The 26,298-nt window shown below is 39.8% G+C and overlaps 1 protein-coding gene across 1 annotated transcript; it reads left to right on the top strand.

The window, feature by feature from the left end:
* Positions 1 to 227: 227 nt before the first annotated feature.
* On the top strand, positions 228 to 18,631 carry LOC121324928 (tetraspanin-17). Its single transcript, XM_041267133.1, has 8 exons — positions 228 to 743; positions 11,653 to 11,703; positions 11,950 to 12,096; positions 13,363 to 13,533; positions 14,494 to 14,619; positions 14,898 to 14,945; positions 17,116 to 17,232; positions 17,885 to 18,631. Exons 1-8 carry the CDS (start codon positions 657 to 659, stop codon positions 17,948 to 17,950), a joined length of 813 nt encoding a protein of 270 aa, XP_041123067.1. The 5' UTR covers positions 228 to 656; the 3' UTR covers positions 17,951 to 18,631.
* Positions 18,632 to 26,298: the final 7,667 nt, after the last annotated feature.

The raw sequence follows: 26,298 nt of genomic DNA, 5'->3' as shown, positions 1-26,298 counted from the left end.
TATTTCTTTGATGTTAACCCACTAATGTAAAAGCCAAATTTAGCTGCAGTTTCCCGCTTGTGTGTGTGTTTCATGGTTTTGATTTAGTTCGTTGCGGCAATATGTGTCATCACTATCGTCATCAACAATCACTGCACTTCAGAATATTTGATACTGTACTTCGCGCAGGTTCCACTAGGGGTCCCTGTTAAAAAAAAAAAAAAAAAAAAAAAAAGGTACCTTCGAAACGGACTTTGTGAAGAGTCTGTGTTTTTCCTTGCATGGAACACGGCAGGGGTGTATATGTGAACAAGTCAGAGATGCATTGTTCCAGAAATGGAGGTTATTCGCAGGCGATCGTGAAACAAAAAACAACAAAAACCAGATGCAAGCCTTTTCGTACCTCTGGGATCACTGCTGTGTAATTCTACACCAAATTCGCCCTCGTCGTTGGTTAATGTCTCCTGTTTTACACTAATTCATTCCTGCCGAGGATTCCCACAGCGAGATGTTTTACATACACCCACATTCCTAACGCGCTTTTTTATTTTTTATTTATTGCTTTAGTGTGTGTGTGAATTGTAGAATCGTTTCGAATTATTCTGTGCTTTTTTTTGTATTTATTTTTTATTTTTTATTATTTGTGTTTATTTTCACGTAATAATATCATAAGAAGAATGTCTGGGAAACACCACCATTACAAAGGACCCGAAGTGAGCTGCTGTGTGAAATATTTCCTTTTTGGCTTCAACATTATTTTTTGGGTAAGTAGATGTGTTGCTACTATGCTAGAGAAACAGTACGGTGCTGCTGAGGAAGTATAAAACATTGTGTAATCTACACATTGTGGTTGTGACATTATCTGTGGGGTAGGTGGGCGACCGTTTGTTTTTGTGAAAAATCCATTACATCTGCACAGCACGACGCAAATTGCCTTTCCCGATCTTGGAAGAATATTGACATGTGAAAATGCTAAATCGAAGATTTATTATTAGTAGTCGTAGTATTATTATTATTATTATTAGTTCTCAATGTGGTAAAATACTAACATCTGTCGCGTTTTACAGCAATTACGTAATTATATTAAAGGTTATATAATATTGTCTTGTTTTTCATAAGAGAAAGCTCAGTTGTCGATTGACTGACGAACATTTTTTGTATTTTTTTTTTTTTAAGAATACAAAACACTTAGAGTAATCCGATTTATGCCTCTGTTGTACAGTAGACAGTAAAACAGTGTACTGTACTTTGCAGTATCTAGTCTGGCCCGAGTGTAATAATGTTATTTCCTCTGTTCTACTGGTGTACCCTATGAAGTTGTATAGTTGTCTTGCTTCCTCTTGTTGTGTTTTTAAACATGTTAAGACTTTTAAATGCATTGACTCTCTTTTGAAGAGTGCTAGCTTTGTCCGTTTTATATTTTGCCAATAACCCCACTGTTTTGTATAGCGTGCCTATCTGTATGAACACATATTTCAGGTTTGAAGTTCCTGTGAATTCAGGTTTCCTTTGAAGACCAACAGCAGAGCTCAATATTTTTAGTGTGTCATCTGCCTTGCCAAACTGGGGGCATACTAATCCAGCTGGAGTTACAGTTCAGCTTTTAAAAGTCAAGTTTTTTTTTTTTTTTTTTTTTATATACACAGTGATGCAGACCACAGAAAGCGATGGTGATTATTGTTTGTAATTTAACTCTTCTTAGTACAGTACCTAACAGTATAGTGGAGGGAATTGTCTGCTTTGAGTTGCATCTTCAAGTGGCCTCAAACTTCCTAATCTGAAATATGTAGTGCATGCTGCCCCAGTACAGTACAATACTGTGCTTTGTCAGAATGACTGGAAAGAAGTGTGCTAATGGAACAGATCTGCGAAGCCGCAGACTGTGATGGTATAACAAGATGTAGGTATTAATCCAAACTGGCAAAAATGTGCATGACAAATATACTGTAGATGGTTAACATGACATTTATTTCATATTCAATTCAGTCTTTATTCTTCCCCATACATTTTAATTGAAGTACATATTGGTTTAATGGTGCAGTCATTTATGTAAATGATATGTGAATGACTGGAAACATTTCAAATATCAGGTGTGCAAAAGGCGTATTCTTAAAGTCTAGGCTAAAGATATAGTAAATTACATGGACTGTAACAGCTATGCATTGTGACTGACTGACATTTAGGCAAATTACTTGGAACAAGACATTGACAACTTAAAAAGGGAGCAGTCCAGCTCTTCAACATACCATTAGTAGTGGGAGTAAGCCAATTGCAGAGCACTGGAAAGTTTCTTCGAAAACATGCTGTGGTGATAAGTGATAGTGTAAGGACAAGGACATTCTTGATGTGCTTTCACCCTCTAGGGTCTTATGCGGAGGTGTTTCAATTAGGAGCATATGTTTACGCATGTGAAGCCACTCCCTGATTGTTCCTGTGTCTGGTGTTTAATCTAATCCACATATGTTTGTTTACCAGGCTCAGTGAAGGTGAAGCTGTAGCTGTGTTTGTGTTGCATATCTGACGCAAATTCACTTTCAGAAACTGCACCAAGATTTAGAGAAGCCTGTGTTTCCTTTGTGTAACGTGTGATCGTGTGTGTTTGATGGGATTGAGGGAGTAATCGGGGAATCTCGAAGGACTAGTTGAACTCCTACTGCTGAGTGGTTTAGCAGAAATATTGGCATACTGTGTACAGGTAGTGGACAAAAAAATGGAAAAAACCCTCTTTCAAAGTCGCTGAGGTCTCTTGCAGCCACGCTAGCCATAATTATAGGCAACCAGGCCTGTCCAGCATTTTTATTCATGACCCTAAGCATGCTGCAATGTTATTTGCTTAATTAACACATGAGCCACGCCGTGTGTGGAAGCCCTTGTTTTCAATATGTGTGTTGTCCCTCATTTACCCAGGTGTTCCCATTTTTTTGTCCACTACCTGTAGTATAGCCAGCTGGATATTGTGATAAGATACAATACACTAAATTGTGCATTGTGGCATACAGGTACCATCTTTAGTTGTATTTTTTATGTTTTATTTATTGACTTGGTTCAAAGATTTGTTCTTTTTTCAAACTAAAACCCAGCTGGACTTCTAAGAAGTGCTGAATGGCTGGTACTGTGGTGTCTAGTTAAGTGGATTAAGTACTGCAGGCTAATTATTAAACAAGCAGAAGATCAAGATTATAAACATTTGAACAAGAAAAACAAGTGCAGTGTCATTGGGCAGCATTTTGAACATGTTCTCAAAGCTCCTGACAGACAGGACAGCATAGCCATTTCACAACAGGGACTCCAAATTTCATTCTAACGATTTCTTAATCTTCCTTGTAAAAGACACCTGTCTCATGTGGGAGACTTTCCCAATTGAAAAGGAGTAAGTGGGTGCAGGCTGGCCACAGAGCCCTTTTCTGTTTCAATTGCTTTGGTTAATCAAGTTATTTATTTTTCTTTATTCTAAAGCAGAACCAAACCAGCGATCTAAATAATTGGCTAGACAGCTGACATTTCTACAAGCTATTGATTATTGAGCTGTTTTTCTGTTTGTTTTGTAATGCTGAAGAGGTTGAGTAATAATGGAGATGTGTTCTTTTTTTCTTCTTTTTTGAAAAAAAATCCCGACAGGAAGTCCAATTCCCACTCATTCGCAAAATCAACATCCTTGTTGGTGCTGGATAATGCTGTATACATTAAGTACTGTAGCCTGGTGATTGCAGAGATTCTTTTCAAACAGTAATGTATATGGGGCTGCTGTGTGTCTACTTTCATGTACTTTAGTATAACTTGATTCCTGTTTAATATTTGTATAGTGATTTGAGTGTAGAGGAGAACATGGTTTCCCAAAGAAACTGTTGATACTTGTGTTTAATAACACCGGTTTAAGTTTGCTTTTTACTGCAACTGCATGCATTGGGTAACCTTCAAACTGCAGGGTGTGTTTTAATGAAGAGTCATGCCATGCTACTGTAGCCTGCTCTTAGAAGGCACCTCGGTATCTAGGCAGCAGAGCAGCTGGAGAGACCCAGGATTAATCCTTTATAATGAGCGTATAGGGCCCTGGGGGAAGATTGATTAGAATCGATTCATACTTACCTTCTTAGTAAAGCATTTTTTTTCTCGGGGTCCCGAGTCTGGAATGAAATGGAGTCATTCAGAGGAATGATTTGGGAAGAAAAGACAGAACTCATTGTGTGCCGGGGGGGGGGGGCTCGCGTTCGCTGTCTCATTGTGTGCAAGGAGGGGGCCCCCCCCGCGCCCTCTGTCCCATTCATTGAGAGGTAAGTGCTTGTATTGAGCTAGAGCTGGACTTGAGAAGCGTTCTCTTCATCCTCACTTGAACAAATAGCCTCCCCCTCACCTTGGGACTGAGCAGCAACAGAAAGGGACAAGGGAAGAGAAAACAGACAGATGCTTTACTTTGATTTACTAATTACAGGCTGATGTAGTAAAACCGAAGTAGTGTACAACTGGGACAGATGTTACTCTGGCATTTGACTGAACATCCATTTACAGTATGAGTAACTTATGTACAGTCATCGGTTAAAAAAATCAATTCACCTAGGGAAAAATAAAGACTAGCCTGTAAATACAGGCTAATTACCCATGGTACTCCAGGCAATTTTGGAATACTGTAACCTTCCCATTCAGAAGGAAAAAGGTGCAAAAACTGAACTAAACCAAGTTCCTGTAGGAAACTGTTGTGTTCCTGTGAGTGTGTAAACCAGCAAAAGCGAAACCTAGGAGCAGCACTAGAAGGAATCTCTCGGCATGCAATTGAAGGTAAAACCTCTGTAATTGGATCGGAGATCAGCCGCTGCCTTGAGGTCAGGCTACATTTAAGGATCTTACTGTAGTTCAGATTGGGACTACTCTCCATATAAATGGGTTACCAGTCCACTTGCATAATCTTTAAAGAAGCTTACACACATCGCTGCAAGCATTCGGTACAAATATGCACCCCTCCCTCTGCATGCACTTACAGGTACAGTACACACATGGTCAGATATATTCAAGCAGGGAGCAAAGGAAAGTACGCAGTCCAGCATTAAGTGTATATTTAGCTCCCTCTCAATGGATTTGGAATGAAGAGCAATGTGTACGTAATAGGTACCTTAGTACTGTAAATACTGTAAGAATCCCTATTGACGAACACATTTCTGACACTATTTCATGTGCATGTTTTCATCACAGCGGAAGTTTAAAAGTTTTGCATGTCTTTGTCCACCCTTGTAAATTTGCAGGATAATTCTGCAGTATTCCTATGGTCCTGTCCAATGACTGCGTTTACCAGGGTTTGCCATGTTTTTTTTTAATATGCTTTACCTCACAATACCTATCTTGGCTTTACACTGCTTACCTACAGTATGATTTAACTGTGTGACACTTTCATAAGGACAGAGCCTACTAAAGGTAACAGAACAGTACATCAAGCCTGAACTATTAAACCCGTATCCACTAGACCTAAAATCTGCAGCACATTCCATGGTAAAACAAATAAATAATTAAATCAGGTTTTCAGGTTCAGCATCAACGAAATAACATCGCATTCGTTGTTCTAGACTAAAGATGATCTTGCTCCCCAGTTTTCAAATCCTTTTGAAACCCATCTCATTATTTAGTGGTTTTCTTACAGTAATACCTTCCACTTTGAGGAATGAAATTTCAAATAGCCGGGGGGGATATGTCATTTACAAAAGACAAATGGGACTCTACAAGCAAAGAGGCTAAATGTAGATAATGCATTCATTCATTTTCCTTCCCTATGTTGTGTTCATAACACTTGGACATTAAGATAATAGGCTTTTCTAAAGGTTATCACAATAGCTGGTTGCAACAGTAGAGCCAAAGAAAGTTACCTGTGCTACCTGTAGAAATGTATAACTGATAATATACCCAGATTACTGTGTACATTACCGAAACGCCACTTGGTACCTGCTTGCTTTGCATTTTTTAATTTTCCTTGTAGAAGTCAGGGCATTGTCTGCAAGTTAAAATATCAGTTTGGTATGTTATTAAGAGATTTCATTTTTGGGACCTATCAAATTGTGAAATCTCACTTTATATAAAACCAGTACAGGCAGAATTTGGTTAATTCCCACGCAGAGTAATCGCCTTTAGGTGTAAACCATGAACAACATGTTTTTCGTGCTGCTGCATGCAAGTGTGTCTGTTTTCTTACTCTGTGTTTTATCCCACACCTGAGAGAGGGATAGCTTCACAAGGCAGGGCTTCTCCTTTTACAAAAAGTATTGCTTATGTTGAAAAGCAACAGAGCCCAGCCAGTGCTGATTCAAAAGTAGCGCAAGTTCTAATGCAAGTGTTAATTTATCTGCATGGCTGGCCAGCAAGACAGGTGGAAATCTGGCCTCTTCAAACTTGCAGATATGCTGATTGCGGCTTTTACTGCTGTGTCTGCTTTAATCTGATTGGATAAGAAGGTAGTCTGAGCCAAGCTAAATTGGATCCATCGCTCTTTGACCCCTGTTGCTTAATCTCAGCATACTGTATGGAGAATTGTTATTTGAATTGCAAACTATCCAATTCATCTGTTGTCTGTGCTGAGCTACAGTATAATACTGTATAATATAATATTTTGTGTGTGTGTGTGTGTGTGTGTATATATATATATATACACATACATATATACAGTAGTTAATAATTGTACCAGACATCGAGCTAATGACTGGGACTAATGCTGCTGAGATTTTATTACATGTTCTATAAAACTAGATGTAATCTTGTAAAGTTGTAGACTGTTTTAACTCTGATTTAAAGTAAATACTTTTTAGCGTAACTTAGTTTAGTGTTTGTTTGTTGCTTTGCCAAGGGATATCAGTAATCTTGAAAGTATGCTTAGGCCTTTTTGGCTGTTACTCAAAGCCATTTATGTCCTTTTTTATGTTCCCCTTTTAAATGTCCTCTTTCATCATGTCAACCCATTTGTTAGCCGAACAAAACAGAGATTGCCCTTTCTGTACAGTGGCTTTACTGTTGAAAAATGTACAGATAATTCTTGAAGCGTACTGTTATTGTGCAGGCATTTTTACTCTTACATTAGTTTAGTCCAAATAAATCACTTAAGACTTAAGTGAATTACTGCTTGCTTTACAGAGCGCTGTAAAGTTTATCTGTGCTACACCACCCTCCTGGTGTGTTTATCATTATCACAGTTATATTGCATACCCCACCTCTTGTGTTCTTATCTTTGACCCTCAATAAGTATAGGAGGAACAGCCGGACACGGCAGGCTGTAAATCAGCTTCTAATTGCCATGCAGTGCGAAGAGATGAGGGGGCGGAGGGAGGGTAGCCATAGCAACAGTCTGTAGGCGGTGGGATTCTTTCTGGTTGTCTCGCAGTCTGTTAACGTCTTCATCAGAACGAGAATGCAGCTTTGTGCATCTCCTGGGTAACTCTGGTTGCTAACGGAGGTCGTCATGGAAGCCCTGTCTGGAGGTCAGGGCAGTGGATTGGCAAACTCTGTGAACCTGCAGTGTTGTGCTATAGCCAAATAGACTTTAGGGTTTCAGACAAGAGCGTGACGTGGGAATGAAACTCGAGTTCCTCCGATCATGTCTCATCATAGATTTTCCTGACGCATCCCATCCCTTGAAAAATGTTTACGTGTCATTTTTTTCTCCCATCCCGTACTGTTCCATACATAGAATTTTTTTCATTCCCGTCTAGTCAGATGTCCTGTCCCGTCCCATGATATTTAAGAAAAAGAGAAGCGACCGTTATCTTTTAGCCTTTCCAGGCAGAAAGGCTAAGACTTATCAGGCAGGATTCTTTTTGGATTACCCTTTTTTCTTGTCTTTTTTCATTCTCTACCTGTTCTTATTTGAATTTTTAAAATTTCATTTACTACTGCCATATAACAAGAACCACACCAACTAAAGCCAACCGTTTTATTATGCATAAAGTCTTGATAACAGAAAAAAAAAGAGGGCCAGTCTTTTGAGTTTCACTCCATCGTGAACATCTAATAAGTTTAATTAATCCAATTATTTGCCAGGGCTGGCATATTTAAAATTAGTTTAGGTATTTTACAGTTTTACTGTGAATGTTAGTTGCAATCAACGATAGCAAGATGCAGTGAGGTTGAATTGAATGGCTGGGCCAGTGATGTCACTAAATGAGGTGGGTCGTTAATACGAGGGTTATAGTGTTTGTCTTGGTAAATATATAGATACCCAGAAGTCTGAGTATGCATTTGGTTTAGTTTTACGACATCATATATTGATTTGGTTTAATATTACAACATCTAAAGTTCTTGGCTTATCTGACAGACTAAAGTTTGTTACTGTACTGCACTTCCCACAGCCTTCAGTCTTGTTCCCACTCATTCCCTCAGCCTTCAGTTCTCTCCCATCCATTCCTGTGAGATTTAAAACTCTTTATTCCCAGTCCCAACCATTCCTGCCAGTTTCATTTCTGTTTCCATCCATTCCTGCAAACATAAAAAGAAATGTGTTCCCGTAGCGTGGGAATCCCGTCCTCCTGTCACTCTCCACTGGACATGGACACTAGTACGCACAGTAGCAAAGGATTTTATTTCCTGAGTTTACTGTACTGTGTATACAGTCGGGTGTAAATAGTTTAGAATTAACCATTTAGGCTAAATGTTAGCAAAGTGTCACGCTTCACATTTAACCATTGTCATGAATTTGATGGATCAAACCGTTCTTCCTCTGTTGGACTGTTGATTACATACTGTTCTGCTGTGACGATTATGTGCTGAGAGTGGACCGGAGTTAATGTCCAGGTTCACGACAGACCTGCGACCTTTAACCTGTGACCCTGAGAGTGGTGTGCTGCTTCAGTGTATGATTCTCTTATTTGTTATGTACGTTCTCAGCCATACCATTATTAAAATAAACAATGAACCGAGCATTTACTGAGAATAGATGCAGTTGAAGCTGATAATGGCTCTGAGATTGCTGTATTCAGGTCTACTGTTTACTGTGCTGCCAGTTCAAACCTCTCTTCTGTTCTGTTCTGATTGAGTCCTTGAAGTAGTCTCAGTTCGTAATATGCTCGGGGATTTTCAGTGCGATTAGCTGTGCGCAGCTTGATGTCAGTGGAGTTGGGAAAGGTCTTTCTCTGCAGGCTACAGTTATGGTGATCACATCAACCCTGGATGATGTGACATATGAAGAGCACACAGCCAATGGCAACATTTCCCAAGAGTTTACTGGCAGGATGTCAGAACAGGGAGCCGTGTAACGCATAAGAGAAAAACTTTCAATGACATCGTTGTACAGTCCGCTCCAAGGACAGCACTGGTACAAGTGATCAGTTACCCACACATCAACATCCAGAGCACACTTTATATCCACATTCAGGCTGTATTTAGCTCCACAATTATATATAATTCTGTGTTAAATATATAAAAACAGTGCAAACACATTCAGAGGGTCCTCATAATCGCACAGTATGTTTATAATTTATTACAAGTTTATTATTTATAATAATGTTCAGTGAGGTAGAGTAGAGGCGCCACAACAACAGTTTAAATGTACATTAAACGCCAAGTTAAGAGCATGACAGAATTACTGTACAGGTTAACAGTTTTTGTATTAAAGCAAGTTTCCTTGATTATAGCCAATTGCAATCCAAAACATATACTGTAGGAGACTGGGAGTGTATTGTATACTGTAGGAAATGTATTTTTTTTCCCTTTTGGACAAAAAACTTGAAGGAAAGTGATATTTGTAATGTTTATGTGTGTTTGGGTGCATGATTTTTACTATTTCTTTTCATCTTCTCTTCCAGTGTTTTTGCTGCATAGTATATATTTTTTCTGAACACAGAGGAAATATTTTCACTGTAGAACCAAAGGACTCTTTGAGTGCAGGAAGTATGAATACTATTAAGCTGTCTATTGGCACCCTCTAGAAGGTAGAATGTAGGCTGGTGTACACATTCCAGAGCATAGTGACAAATTCAGCCCTTGTTTCTGCAGTCAGATATCTGACACAAGTGGGACAAGGCTGGCAGGAGACCAGGGGTGTTCTCCTTGATTCCAGCTCAGATCTACTCTGTATGTCTCGGACAAGAAATCTGTGAGTGGGAGTTAAGAGGACTCCTGCTGTTTCTAATTTAAATAAGAAACTAAATGCCTTTTGTTCTTTTGTGCATTTGTACATGGTGTGCACATAAATGCCATGCTTGAACTGTTTACTATTCAACAGGGCACAACGTAATACTGTGCATGCTGTGTACTGTAGTAGCACTCGGCTATTACTCAAATCTGGACACACGAGGGTAGCTTGGTCTATACATGTGCCACCCAGTAACATCCACTGAGATTATGCAATACTTTCAAATAGATTAAAAAAATAAATAATGATTTTAAAAATCAGTGACGTGATATGCAAACTACCTTTGCATTTGGGGCGATTCCACTGTTCAGGTTTCAATATTAAATTGAATCAGTGGTCCTTGGGGCTTTCAGAGCAGTGCTGAAGCAAGCAGAGGCTCAATTGTCAGTATTAATGGCTTTCAAACGGTTTGCTCAGATAACAGTTTTTCTATTGTGGTGTTTATGCTTTTAGGATAAAAGATTTCCATCTGTGCATTACAGGACACAGGGACTTCAATTTGAAGATGGGTAGATAAAGGCGGTTACCAGGCCGTTGTCGTAAAGGGAACTGTTTTTTCAGAACAGAACAGACTGTGTGTCATCTGTGAATGCATTATTTCATTGTGTTTGGGGGTAAGGCACTGAACTGTGAGACAGACATCTGGAACAAGCAGACATTGCAGGGAGTTTACTGCTCCCAATTCTCCATTCTGAACACTAGATCACAATAATGTACCACAGTGTAGCCTGATTGAAGCTTCTTTCAACTTGAGAAGGCTTTCCATTAGAAGTCTTTTACAAGTTTGGCTCTTTAACATAAATACAGAGTCCTAAACCACATGTAGTACTCGCAAAGATAACGGCACCCTTTGCAGTAACAAGCACACTGATTCCAGCCCATGATGATCGGCTAGCTTTCAGACTAATATACGCCATCGAGTTAAATACCTAAAATGTCAGTCAATTCACTGCCTGAACTGCAATGGCTAGTATAAACTTGCCCTTAAGTGTTTCTTTTTTATTATTATTATCGTCATCACTCACTTCAATGGGTTACTGTATTCCTGTAAATTCACCAAATGTCAAAGAAAGTACAGTACACTCTCCACACAGCAGCCCTCACAGCAACATATGGGCAGTTTCAACAGGTTTCTAAATAAGTTTAGTGTCTTGTGTGCACAAAAATACATTTGTGTCTTCATTCTACCCACGTCTTTACACACCAAAACCCACTGATTTGTGAAAGGCAATTAAAACTGTTAATGTTACAAAAATGGTAACAAATACCTTGACTTTCATGTAACATTATAACATTAATATATATATATATATATATATATATATATATATATATATATATATATATATATTCTCGCACCAAAAAAGAAATGGAGGGTGCAAATTGCGTTTTGGTGTCTTTGATAAATCCTAGCCATTTTGTATACTATTTTTTGTGTTGTATGTTTTGAAATCTGCACTAATGACAATTGTTTATTTGCTCTTGTGCATTGAAACCGCTTTCCCCTCTAAAAGTAATGGAATTTTGCTTGCATTGCGTTCAGCAGTCTCGTTTATCTTGTATTCCCTGTTTTTCAGTTGCTGGGTGCTTCGTTCTTGGCTATCGGTCTCTGGGCCTGGGCTGAAAAGGTAAGGAAGCAGTGTGAGTGAATCGGTCTGTTTGAAAGGCTGAGCATGTTTTCTTGATGTTTACCACTAGCACCAGGCAACCAAGGCCGGCATGTATTGAAGCTAAACATGCTGAATCAGCCTGTTCATTCTTTCAGTTCTCGTTTCAGTACTTCTGTGTGAGTGATAACCAGGTTTAGGCAAGGTTGCTGAAGCATACCTTGTAACTTTTAAAACCAGTCATTTTGAAATGGCTTGCTGTTGCAGGGAGTGCTGTCGAACATCTCTTCGATCACGGACCTGGGCGGCTTCGATCCCGTCTGGTTGTTTATGGTGGTTGGGGCGGTGATGTTCATCTTGGGCTTCGCTGGCTGTATCGGAGCTCTCCGAGAAAACACACACCTCCTCAAATTTGTGAGTTTATCACATGTTACCTTCAAAGGATTTACAGTAAAATGGCACACACACACACAAAGCTCTATATTCTTTACATAATGTGTACATGAAATCAACAGTTTATCAGATTGAACCCAGATCTAATAGAAGATCTATTAGATCTTTAGGGGTTTATGATAAAAAAAATATATATTTATTGTGTCAGCCAAGTAGCATGTGGCAGACACACAGATGTACATGCATACTGTAGGGGTCCACATTTGCAATAGTGATTCTAATGCTGTGCAGTGTATAACTGTCTGGTGCCATTACACCGCAGCACCACAGTCTCACTACTTTATAAGCACACTGTACTGTGTATCCTGTCTGTGCCATGCCAGTTCAATTCATTATTTATTCCTCAGTGCTTTGCCTAAACTAATACAATATGAATCTAATTTGAAACACATTTGAAGAGGCTGATTCAGAGACGATCAAAGTGTTAGCATTCTCTGTTGTTACCCAGTGAGATACAAAACGCTGAAGTCTGGATTCAGATGCAAGCAGTACGAATAAATCGAATCACAGAATACAATTTGAACAACCCTAAGCTTAAACGTTCAGGCTGATAATAGCAAGGCTATCCAGAGCTGTATTGATCCAGTTTACAAAATGCTAACTTGCTACAGCAGTTCAACGTAGTTCTGTACATAATTTGTTATCAGAACCAGTGGGCACATTTTAAATGAACCTTAAGTTCCACTGTCATTAAAACCATTAAGCACAGACCCATGCTGTTGTAATTTACAGCTACATAACACAGTAGAAACAACTCATAGATTTTCAGATGTTTCTGCTGGGTGGTTGAAGGATGATCAATCACGTTCTGCCGAGCAGAACGTGATTGATTATCAGCAGCATAGAGACCCTGGTTGCCAGGAGTGCTTGCAGTCAACACATTACAAATCCAAATCCAATCAGAGAGGAAAAAAATAGCCTCTGTGTATGCAGCGTGGAACTGTTCCTGCAGGTGTCGTGCATTCTGGAGTGGACAGTCTGTAGAATAAGATCTGGGTCAGTGAGCTGACTGGATTGATTCGTTAAGGTTTCTTTATGACCTCCCATGTTTTATTCAACCTTGCATTTCTTACAACGTGTTCTTCCACTGCTACCTTTTCACGGTAATGAACCTGGTTGGCTGGGTTGCTGGAGGTTTTCTTAATGTGTGTGCTTTGCAAGGCACTTGCTTGTAGAAACCGGTTGTGGAGGATCTTAACCAGTTTCTTTCTCTCTCGTTCTGTCCAGTTCTCTGTATTTTTAGGGCTGATCTTTTTCCTGGAGCTCACGGCAGGGATCTTGGCCTTTGTGTTCAAAGACTGGATCAAAGACCAGCTCAATTTCTTCATCAATAACAATGTCAAGGCATATCGGGATGACATCGATCTGCAGAACCTTATAGACTTCGCCCAAGAATATGTGAGTAAATGTCTTTTTTTAAAAAAAATAAAAATAACAAAAAAAATAACTAAATGACGGCAGTCACAATATTCATAATATTATATTTGTTTCCAAAGAGAAACACCTACTATTTTAATTTTGTGAAAATAGGACTGATAAATAAAGTAGAGTGGAAGCAAACAGTGCTGGGAATATTATTGTCTCTCAGATCTAAATGTTAATGGCATTGTGATTTGTTAATAGTAAGCCCCATAGATGTGGCGGCTGTGTGACTAGGGCTATGACCAGGATCATGTACATAGTAATTATTTCATTTTTGTATGCTTTTGTTGCAGTTTTTATGACCTGTTTTAGTGTTAAATAAATACATACATAAGTGCACACTGGAAAGCAATGCAGAGGGTAAAGTCACAAAGTAAAGAGGGTAAAGTCCTAGTGTGTAAGGCCCTGTCTCTCTGTAACTGTTTGTTTTTAAACCAATAGTTATGGGATGTTGCTCTTGGATAAACCAAGAGCTGAACTAGAGGGCAGTTCAGTGCTGGTCCATTTCTGGTCAGTGTTTGATAAACAGTGATAAAAAGTGAAGGGTCCTGTTTTAAAGTTTAATTAAAGTCACATATATGGCTGTGTTGGTTTAGTCACTTGTTGCTGCAATAACATTGATATGGGAGCTGCCCCAGCTGGATTATAGAAACACTAGGAAAAATAAACTCCCTGTGCAACACAGGACACAAATTCTCCCTGGGCATCTGATCAATGGAAGGGATTCGCTTGCAGTGGTATTGTCTGTATGGATTGGGTTCCATTGTGTCTTCCAGAAAAGTGAATTCCCGGAGCGCCCAATATGACAAAACTGGAGGTGAAATGGATAATGAGGTGTTTCTAGCTGTAGGACATATAGAGTTCAACTAACCAGCTGTCTTAATGAGGAGCTACAGTAGTTTTGTTTTGAAGGTCTTGTCCCATGTCATTTTGCAGTGGTCATGCTGTGGAGCACATGGTCCGAATGACTGGAACCTGAATATCTACTTTAACTGCACGGACATGAACCCGAGCCGAGAGCGATGCGGAGTCCCCTTTTCCTGCTGCGTCAAGGACCCTGCGGTAAGAACACCAGTCTCCCTAGGACCTTCAGAAAGCAAATGCAACAGAAGAAGGGGCTGTCCAGCCTGTCTAGATTGCCATTAAGACATTGTTGAAAACGAATTATCATTTAGGTGCAAAAGGAAAATATGAAGCTGGCATAATTGAAGAAAGTGGCGGTCAGTTTGAGTTTTTGACCTTACTAACCAAAATAAGTCGTGCCTTTTTCTTGAAGCGTGGCGGAAGAAAGAGCCAATAGTTCCTGTACAAGTTATTTTTCTCCTTCTTTCTCTGTCTAGGAGGATGTACTTAATACACAATGCGGCTATGACGTGAGGCTCAAAATGGTGAGTATTACTTTTGAACCTTGCAGTGAATTGAAAGGAAACGGTTGAGATGAAAGAGCCCTTCTCTCCAAGGCAGAAACACACACGTGTGTCGGTGGGCAAAAGAGGTGGACATTCAGCTTCCGTCTCCTCACCAGCCTTGATGTGCCTCTGCCTTTCATGGTGTTCAGTGCTTACTGTCAGCAGTAATACCCAATGCTGCTTTCATTTGCTCATTAAAGGCACCATGCCATATAAGGCCACTGAAATGAGTGACTATCTTCTTTTAATTATTTTTTCATTCCAATGAAACAAGAACCGTCATGTTCCAAGTCCTTTGTTAATTAGTATTAATCATTAAATAGACTTGAAATTATTGCTGTTCCCTGCAGTTGAGACAGTGAGGGCGAGTGATTGAGCAGCGCTGTCTATATAGAGGATCTATATAGAGGAGGCTCTAATGGGCAGTCAGTTACGCACTCGTTTAGCACCTGTTTTACATTCAGTAGAGTTTGAGCCCTGCTAGGAGCTGTCGTCCTCGTCTTCGCCCTTCCATCCCAACTGGGATTCAAGGTATGGTTTTACTATATAAAGAGGTGAAACTAGAAAACGAAATTGGACAAGCATTTACGCAAATGCCTATGCTAGACATGTGAGCTGCAACACTTGTCTTTTGAATGAATTACAGTACCTAGACATTGCAGTGTGTACTGAACACTGATGAAGCACTATAGGAATCTTAGTTCGATATATATATATATATATATATATATATATATATATATATATATATATATATATATATATATCCCCCCAAGGATTTGTACAGAGAATATGGGGTAGAGCGGCATTCTAGACAGTCATTTTATAAAAGTGTCACAAAAACAATTTATACTTGGCCAAGCAATTGGGCAAATTCCATTTGTAAAGCAGTAAAAGAAAATGACTGAATCTCTTCTGAAGAGTGCACCGATTTCAGCTGTCAGCTTGAACTTCTTTACAGCAGAGTCACTTATGCAGTAAACATTGTGGTGTGCTGATAGGTAATTGCACAGGAGCATGCCTCAGCCATGCATAATTACACAGCGGTTGCTTTATGTACTGAACTTTACTTCCCAGTCTTGGTAAAAGTGTCCTAGCAGATGAGATGAGGGCTTGTTTCAGTGTGTGTACATGCATTGAATCATTTAAATCCACATCTGGATTCCCCACAGTTCCGCCTGTTGTGATCAACCGAGTCACAGTATTTATTACAGTCTGATCGCAATAGGCTCTTGTAATTTGCTACCAAGCCTCGTTCCCTCCAGGTTCCTGAGGGGCTGTGATTTTCAATAGCAGAGCTTTTTTTTGTCGGTTATCTGAGGAAACAAAAGCCCCTTTCTGTCTGTGTCTGTGCAAACAAAGCCTGTGCCTCTAGGGGGGGGGGTTTAGGCTCCGTGTTCCTCTATTCAGTCTGCCTCCCCTCCCAGCACACAATCTGCCAGCTTCCTGGATAGTGCAATGAAGAACGGCAACCACCCCCCCCACCCCCCCCCCAGAAACCTGCTCTGTGACATGTATTTGAGTTGTTTCATTGTTTTATGTATCTTTAAATAAATATTGGAAGGTGAATTAAATCCCCAGATGTATGGTAATGCGCTTGGTTTTGGATAAGATAAACAGCTCTGGTGTTCATAAGAACATAAGAAAGTTTACAAACGAGAGGAGGCCATTCGGCCCATCTTGCTCGTTTGGTTGTTAGTAGCTTATTGATCCCAAAATCTCATCAAGCAGCTTCTTGAGGATCCCAGGGTGTCAGCTTCAACAACATTACTGGGGAGTTGATTCCAGACCCTCACAATTCTCTGTGTAAATAAATGTTGGAAGGTGAATTAAATCCCCAGATGTATGGTAATGCGCTTGGTTTTGGATAAGATAAACAGCTCTGGTGTTCATGTATGAGGGGGTAGCAAGGACCTGCTTATTTGTCTCAGAAGGGGAGAGGTGTTCTGTAAACAAGGGTGCAAAACTTTGACTGGGAGTGTTGTGTTCACTGGAAATGTTCCAGATTCTTCTGAGAATCTTCAGGGTTCCAGTATGAGGATAGGGGCCCCTCCTATCACACTAGCATGCCTGTTTACAAACCTTAAGAAGCCTATGATGTCCCCACTGGTAATACCTTTCTTTGTTTGTTTTCTTCTGTGCTGTTTAGGAACTAGACCAGCAAAGCTTCATTTACACCAAGGGATGTGTAGGACAATTTGAAAAATGGCTCCAGGATAATTTAATAGTTGTAGCTGGTATTTTTGTTGGAGTTGCACTGCTACAGGTAAGCAAATGACAGGTTCTTTATAGTTTTATATGTAATTGCTTTTAAATCCTGTTTCTTTTAAGAGATACAGGTCAGTAGATGTTCATGGAAAATATCATCTTTTCCTGCTAGTCGATATCCGGGCAGGATTTCTGAGTTCAGACTCTCTGTCAGAGCTGGCAATTTTAATACTGGATTTCCACCTAGTGCCGCCTGTGTGTTAGTGCAGCTGTAGTTTGTGGAAACTGTGAAAACTCAAGCATGTGTTAGGTTGCACGCATCTATTTTTATGTTTTGCATTTTAACACCTGGCAGACCCTTGTATAGTATTGTTATAATTTTAAATACTGCCCAATTGTCAGACAACCCTGTAAATACACACTGGCTAATCAATTACCTACTGAGGTGTAACAGACTATGTATTTGTTGTGCAATCTATATGACATAGTTGTTGTAACCAGTGCCCTGCTCTGATGTGTATTTCGCTGTTTTTCTCAATGTTTTCTACTGATTACCTCATTCGCAGTAGATGTTTTCTACAGTAATTAATTCATATTAAACATTAGGGCTTGCCCTTTCAGTATATCGAGAGTAAGCCCTTCAGAATGGATTATGAAGACAGTCTGCCCCTGAGTGCCCACGTGATTGTTGTTTATTTGTTTGTTTTCAGATATTTGGAATTTGTCTGGCACAGAACCTCGTTAGTGATATAAAAGCAGTGAAGGCAAACTGGTGACGCCAGGTTCAGGAGACTGCAGAGACGAGAACCAGTCTCCCCAAGGCGGCTGTGCGTTGAACTAGAGCATGGAGCCCGGGTTGCAGCAGGGGGACCTGTAGATTATTTCATTAGATGACTCGACATATTTGATTTCTCTTTTTTTTTTATTTTATTGATTTACAGTATGTCATGGTTTTGCACGTGCTCCCTGCGAGAATGTTTGAAGACTCGTTCTCTTGCAGGAAGAAGCTGGAGCTCATTGGCAGTTTACTGGACTGCCTTTACCACTTGAAACATTGGATCAGAGATCGTCTGCCCTGATCAGTGGGGCTGTCCTAATTCAATCCGGACTCCTTCCTCCTCTCCTAGGTCAAATTTCACAACCTCCCTTCCTGAAATGAGAAGGCTGACATTACATGTATAGGTTGGCCTGTTTTTTTGTGTCATGTTTTTAATTTCATGGTGGTTTTGTGCTCTCTGTGGTTCTCTTTTTTACTTCAGAGATAACCCACATGTGTTGGCAGGCTGCCCCACATTATTTAACAGCTGTGATCTTTACTCGTACTGGAATATTGGGAGAAATCACGCTGAGACTGATTCCCTCTGTAGAGGAATTTGGATCAGGCCAGTAATTTAATATTTTCGTGCAAAAAAAAATTGTTAAAATCTGTGATATCTATTACAGTACTTCTCTCTTAACTAGTCCAGTTAAGTTCTGTTTTTAAATATCATTTAAGACAATTTGGGGTTGACATCATTGTTGTTCCTGGACACTTATTTTACACATCCTTACCTACTACAACAGAGACCCCCTCGCCCCAGTTACTGGCACATTGGTGCTCACAATTATAATGCACAACCTGAACTGACTCGGGCACATTTGAAAGAGATTTCTTTTCTAGGTAAGTGCTCTTGAGGTTTGTGCAAGAGTGGGTTTTTTGTACTGACACTGCCACAACTAGGATTTTATTACTGTCTGGTCCTTTGGTCATGCACGGCGCATTTATAAAAAATAAAAGTCCTTTTCATAGTTCCCTACATGTCAGACTGTGGTTGGGACACAGTCCCAAATTGCTCTATGGGTGTCTCTAGCGCTGGAGTTGCCTGTCTCTGGTTTAGAGTCATGCCACTACTTGGGCTCGGCACTGGGCACAGCGCTTCTGAGTGTTCAGACACTGCTGTCAGTTATTCATCTCTTAAACCAGTTGATGCACAGATACAGTAGAGACTTGTGGGACTCTTTGTCACCCTTCTGTCTCCATCAGTACCAATTTTAGTAACAGTATTCAGATATTTGCTCTTTTAAATATCATGTCTCACTGTGCTAGCTCATCCTGTGGTGTGTGTTTGTGTGTGTGTAGGTGCTTTTTTTGTCCCATCCTCTATGTTGCAGTGCCCTGTTTCAGGATGCTGTGGAACCAAAACAACTCAACAGCATTGCTGTACCTGCTGAACTGGCTTAATCATGGCGAGTCAAGCTTCCATGATAACGATTATAAAACAATTAATAAGATCAATAAGCTCTTGTTGATTTCTGTCATACAGTAGCCACAGCCATGCCACCCCAGTGTCTATTGTAACTGGAAGGCTGTGAAGCTCTGCACATCTTGGTTCTTCCTGACCTAAGAAAGCTTATTTCTATGCACTATTCCTTTGTCTTATGAGAATAAGACATGTCCACCTCCAGGGCTAATCGATCCTTGAGAACCTTCCCAGTGAATGTGTTTCCAAACCATTGGTGGCTCCTTGGGGATTGAGGCTCTCAAAACCAGAGAGACCGTCCTATTTGAGGAGGAATGGTTTCACCACAGTGCTCTCTGATACTGGATGCGGTATAACTATAAATCGAGTAAACCAACAGATAACTCTAAATGTGCTGCATATCCTCTGTCTAACCAGCCAGTTCCCTGAATGGGAGTTCAGGATGGTTTTCACTTGAGGTTTCAGTACTGTTGTGTATGAGCGAGGCACACCCGTCCTATTACAGTGATCCTGGATATTCAGAGTTCTGTGTTGAGTATAATCTCAGTAAACCAACATGCCCACATCTCAAACACTGTCATTTCAGCATGTCTATGTAACACTACCTCGGTTCAAGATATGTCTTGTACAACATGTCATTATGTTATGTGTGTAATATTATCTAGTAAGGCAACACAAGTCCGGTATTCAAACAGAAACTGTAGTTTAATACTGTGTTATTAATACTAAGCTATTTCTCCTAGTCGATATTTCTATATATTGTGGTACCATTTTCTTTTTTTTTTTTTTTTTTTTTGTGAATATTAGATTAATTCCCTTGCAATACCGGGCCCACCACTAGGTGGTAGCCTTCAGTTCAGTCGGGTTAATGGTTGTGCTGAGACTGTATCAGATAGTCTCGTCTTAGGGGGGGGGGGACCCCGGGGGGGGGGGGGGGGGGGGGGGGGGGGGGGGGGGGGGGGGGGGGGGGGCAGTTTGAGCCGTTCCATGATGTGTTGATAGTTTATTCAGTCACACTTGGATTAAGGAGAAGCAGTTAAATTTAATTAAGCTAAAAGGACAAAACAATAGTAAGAGTTCAAATTGTCATACAAACGGAGGTTTATTTCCACCCTTCCTTCTTGGATGTGTTTTCTGTCCCTGTCTAGTCTGATCGCACCATTCTTTTTTGTGGTCTCTTGCTTCCATTGCAGCTGTCAGCAGGCTCGCAGGATAGCTGTTATTGGATAGGGATGGGCATTGCCATTACTTTTAATGCTACAGGCATTTTTTTTATTATTATTATTATTCTAGGTTCTGAATATTATTAAACTTCGTCACTGCGAATTAAGACTAAAAAAAAAAAAAAAACTGCCATGTGAAAAGATTTTGGTGTGTTTCAAACGCAGAGCTGTAACCCACAGCACCCTCATCATGTCCCAGTAATAACCCTTATATAGTGATGATAAATAGATGCAGTAGTGCGAAAAGAGTCATTATCATTGTCATGAATATTACAGAGGAGAATGTCTTACCAAATCCCTTAGTCCTACCACATTACCAAGACTCCTACATGACAAGAGGCACGGTGTTCATGTGGTATGCCTCCAAGCTTGTCTCTGATCATTACACTTTATTACAGAAGTGGTCAAAGCTATTGAAACCTCGGGTCATTATCATAGCTCTCCTTTTTAAATAGCGTCCCTCTTTATTTTATCAGACTTTGCATATGAGCAAACTGTGAGATACAGATAAAGGTAAATTAGAGAAGGATACTTGTACAGTAAAATACAATTTCCAACACTACCTGACCCCCAGTTTTATCACGTCAAGTAGAGCACCTTTTAGGATTCGGATGGAATAAAAACTTGCTGTATTTGCAGTACTTGATGAATGGAATAGTTAGGAATAAAGTGGGTAACACTAAATAAACCATAACGTTCTTGTTAATTATGAGGGGAGGGGAGGGGTTGGGGGGATAGTTTATTATACACCACTTCCAATGTACTAGTTTGTGTCCTTTTAAAACAAAGCTATTGAATGAAAGCGTCTGAATGGTCTTTTTTTTTTCTTTTAAAGCATTCCTTTTATTTCAAAAACGGTAAACTAGTGAGGCAGACTACGTGACATAACAAGCCACAAGTTTTAAAAAAGGTCCAGGTTTACCGTATATCACTGACTCGTCAGCCATTTAAAACAAAAATATATAGGATTCTATAAAAAGTTTGGAGTCTGTTGAATGTGCTGTAATAGTGAGACAGTAAAGACAAGCTAAAGTGTGTTACGTGGAATGAAATGGGACATTGTTTTCTATAGGAGTCCTGTAACATTGTACACATTCAGTAATTTATTATTTGTTTATTTATTTAGCAGATGCCTTTATCCAAAGCGACTTACAGAGACTAGGGTGTGTGAACTATGCAAGTCACTTACGACAACATCTCGCCAGAAAGACAGCGCTCAAGGAGGTTAAGTGACTTGCTCAGTGTCACACAGCGAGTCAGTGAGTGAGCCGGGATTTGAACCGGGGACCTCCGGGTTACAAGCACTGTTCACAGTAATACGTGAACAGTGGTTTCTTTGAAGGAAATGTGCAGTGCTGGTTATCAAGCACGCTTTACCGGAAAAGCTTGGGATTCTGTTTTCCATATTCGGTATTTATTTATTTTTGTCTTTTTCTGTGTTTTGTTATCGTGCAATTGTGATCATACTTAACATACATTTTGGATGTCCTTACACATACTGCTCCTTTCTCTGTCACGGACTCGGACTTGTGTGCAGTATCAAAGATCAAACAACTGTTGAGTTGGTCACAAAGGCTCAAAGGGAGTCCATCATAATCTGAAATTCATACGGTACAGTACGTGAGAAACATGCCTCTTTTGTAAGTCATTTAATCAGATCTGGAGCCTAGAACTTCCTCTGAAAGCGATGTGATATTAACAAACCGTTGCTGATGTCAGAAATTACATTTTAAAAGGGCTTGTTGTACTCTGCACCCAGGTCCACCCACTGTACTGTGTTTGTATGTAAATTATTATATAAAACTTGAGCCACCAACACACTGATTAAGAAATGGGTTTGATAGTTCTCAAATTCTGTATCGTGCAACGTTTGGAAGGAGGTTTCTGTGTGCAGTGCAGGCTGTCAAGTGATGTGAAAGGACAAAGACACTTTGTACAGTAATTCTGGATTACAGAGTTACTAGATCTTTAACTAGATCATTTAGTTCCAAGAAATGGTTTGGAATAATAACAATACAAAAAACAAAAACTGCCATCTTCCTCTTTCAACTTGTCTCTTCATTATTTGGAGAAAAATAAAAGGTGTTTTAATGGTTTACAACTTTTAATTCCTGAAACACCAACATGTCAGAACAGGTATTTTTGAAAATAAAGGACATTGATTGTTGGACACGGTCTGCTACACTGTATATTGTCTTATAAATATGCTTCTTCTTTTTCATATGGAATAAAATGATTTATCACTACTGTGTGGTGTATTGTATTGTATTGTATTCTTAAAGTAAGGATTGCATCTTATTATGTAAGGGGTAAGTGGTTAATCTGTGAACAAAACCACAGACTAGAGAGTTGCTTAGTCCACATGAAACATCTCAATTCAACTGCTTTCAGAATGGCCCTGCTAAATACCATGTGTATTCAACCTTTTCTCAGCAGTTGAACCAGTGTTAGTATTAAGAATTTTATTAACTTGTTCTTTTTGCTGTTCTCTGTCTTTCACGCATCCACAGTTACTGAGTTGGAAAATTGTTCAATTATAAGAGCAAAGGTTGCCATAAATGATTTAATAAGAATTACATATTGCCGAGTGGGAACTGTTTACTGTTGCATGCTGGGATAGAGCAAACAACTGGGTCCTTACAGTGTGTCACAATACTTCTGATCTGTAGTCCTGAAGGTACTTTATCTTTAACTGCAGACTTGCAACCAATTCTAAAACTTTTTACAATGACAAGCGATCCATCAAGTGTGCTTGCTCTGTGTTTTATCTTGAAGGCTGCTGTTCCACTGTACACCACCAGGTGGCTCTTTTTGTGCACTGATTTTTTTAAAGGGTGGTAAAATGACTACTTGGTATTTATACAATTGTTGCTTTAGTTAGCTTTTCAGAGTTTAAGAAAAAAAAAAAGTGAACTGAGTGTTACTGTAACTAGAGCAGACTAAGGTGATCTACATAAGTTTGTAGAAATCTAGATTTCTTATTTGACCACAAGAGGGAGCTATTTGCTCATCTTTCAAATTGTTGACCAGCACATTGTTTCTGGTGTTTTTATTTTAGCAGTATTCCATACAGTGCTACTTGTTAAGTGGACAGCCTATTTGATTTATTTAATTAAATGTAATATATATAAAAAAAAGGAGAGAGAGAGAGAGAGAGAGAGAGAGAGAACATCTGTTTCTAGTTCTGTTGTGACTGCTGTTTGGAACCATGTTATCATCTACTTTTTCCTAGTACAGTACTGAATTTGTTACCTGTACAATATCCTGTTACGTGTGTTTTGTATGCTTCTCTACCTACAGTAACTGACATGATGTTTCCATTTAAAAATACAACCAAGCAGCATACAGCCTTGGGACCATCTTTCCAGAACCCTCTCTATATATCTGCTGCAGTAAACCACAGAAACACCCCCATTCAAACATACTAGTAGGTAAAATAAGGCTGATATAAAATCAACTTTAGCAGAAAGGTTAGAAAACAAATGTACAGCAAACCCCTTCATAACCACACGCTCCATCTTGAGAGCTTGACAAGACACTCCCAGTCATTCAAACCCCTTCATAACCACACGCTCCATCTTGAGAGCTTGACAAGACACTCCCAGTCATTCAAACCCCTTCATAACCACACGCTCCATCTTGAGAGCTTGACAAGACACTCCCAGTCATTCAAACCCCTTCATAACCACACGCTCTGTCTTGAGAGCTTGACAAGACACTCCCAGTCATTCAAACCCCTTCATAACCACACGCTCCGTCTTGAGAGCTTGACAAGACACTCCCAGTCATTCAAACCCCTTCATAACGACACGCTCCATCTTGAGAGCTTAACAAGACACTCCCAGTCATTCAAACCCCTTCATAACCACACGCTCCATCTTGAGAGCTTGACAAGACGCTCCCAGTCATTCAAACCCCTTCATAACCACACGCTCCGTCTTGAGAGCTTGACAAGACACTCCCAGTCATTCAAACATACCCGAGAGGACGGGTTCAGCAGTGTACGCAACATCTGTCTATTCCTCCTTCTAGCTGTCACGAAGTTATCCTTGGGTTTATTCAAAGACTGATCATTCTAATTAGGCTTCCATGAGACAAATAACTGTCAAAGGCTGAAGGATTAACGAGGAAGGTTATTTATTTTTTTTTTTTAATGAATAATGATCATTAGAAAGCTAGCTGCTGAAAACGTGATGAGTAAGAAAAGGAGAAATTTGGATTAATGGGGGAATCTCCCTCTGGCAATCAATAGAAATTTCAATCTGGAATATTTCGATCTCATAAAAGTACTTTGGCACATGTGGTTTTAATGCTGATGTTAATAAGTGTTAATGAAAAAAACCTAGAATCGACCAGATTGGAAATATTCCCAGTTTTATTCTGAGCATGGAATGCAGCACAGTATAAAATGATCACAATACATTTACAATCATGCAAGAAAACCAAAGAAGCTGTCTGTAAAAGAATAGCATGTATCTACAGTAACACCCTATTCAGGCAGCATATCCCTTGACTGCAGATACATTGCAGCTACACGTTCACTGTGTCATTAAAAGTCATGAAGAGACACTTGATGTATTACCAACTGCTATGATGAATTCCAATAAAGCATCGTCAATGGGGGTTAGGTTCCATCTTTGGTAACATGAACAGCTTCCAATGACTCCCTACTTGTTTCAAGATGTGCTTCACTTCTCTTTTGTGGGGGTTTAATGACTGAACACCTGTGAGTCTGGCAGGGCGAATGTGATATCTCTTTATGTGATACACTGGCTTGATGCATCAGCAAGCATAGGGTCTTGTTTCTGTTCTTTCAAATGGGAAGCTTTCCTTAATCCAGTTAATTAGGAATGAGCAAGATTACCCACAGCAATAACAGCTTGGAGTCGCTCTGTTCTAATAATTTCAATCACAAGCCTCAAGCACCGGTGTTCTCAGTTTGTGGATTAGAAAAAAAGTTTCTACCCCTCTCTCCTGAATTACTATGTTCCTATTAACCATATTTTGAATTGTAAGAATAACAGCAATCCCCAATGCAACCAGGAGTAGCTAAACTTCCCATCTGCAATTCAGTGCGTTTCTAGACAAAGTGTTTTCGTTGTGCACAATTGCCAGTGCTGAATTCCTATCCCTCTAATTCAATTAGCTGGTTCAGCATCAGGCATTTGAATCACCTGGTATTTGGGTCACTAACTCCCTGCGCACATTTGAATGTTCCAACTCAGGTCAGACAACAAGAGTTTTAACAAAGGGTCATGGAGAGCAGAGGGAGTTCCACAGCAGGACTGTGCGCAAGGTATCACAAGCTGATGTTGTCATCTGGCACACAGCCTACAGTAGTTACTGTGTGCTCTGTTTAGAAGATAGGTTCCTTTGTGGAGCTGCAGCAAAATGCTGTGTTTGTTTGTGCAATGCCTTTCAGATTCTATTGAAGAGAGAGAGAGAGAGAGAGAGGGGCAGGCAGGCAGGCCTTTAGCAGATGCCTTTATCCTTACAGAGTTACAGAGACTATAAAGGCTTACTGCACAAGTGTATCAATGTCAAAGGAAATTCCAGCAAATAAGTAAACCAGGCCCCTTGATCTGTAATGATGTAATTAGCCTAATGGAGTGGGATTGCTTAACAATGAAAATATGCATTGCTACATGTAAAGCGTTGCTC

Source organism: Polyodon spathula, chromosome 12, assembly GCF_017654505.1.
Source record: "Polyodon spathula isolate WHYD16114869_AA chromosome 12, ASM1765450v1, whole genome shotgun sequence".
In the NCBI taxonomy this organism is placed as follows: Eukaryota; Metazoa; Chordata; class Actinopteri; order Acipenseriformes; family Polyodontidae; genus Polyodon; species Polyodon spathula.
The sequence above is the reverse complement of the archived record's forward strand: the minus strand, read 5'-3'. Positions and strand labels throughout refer to the sequence as shown.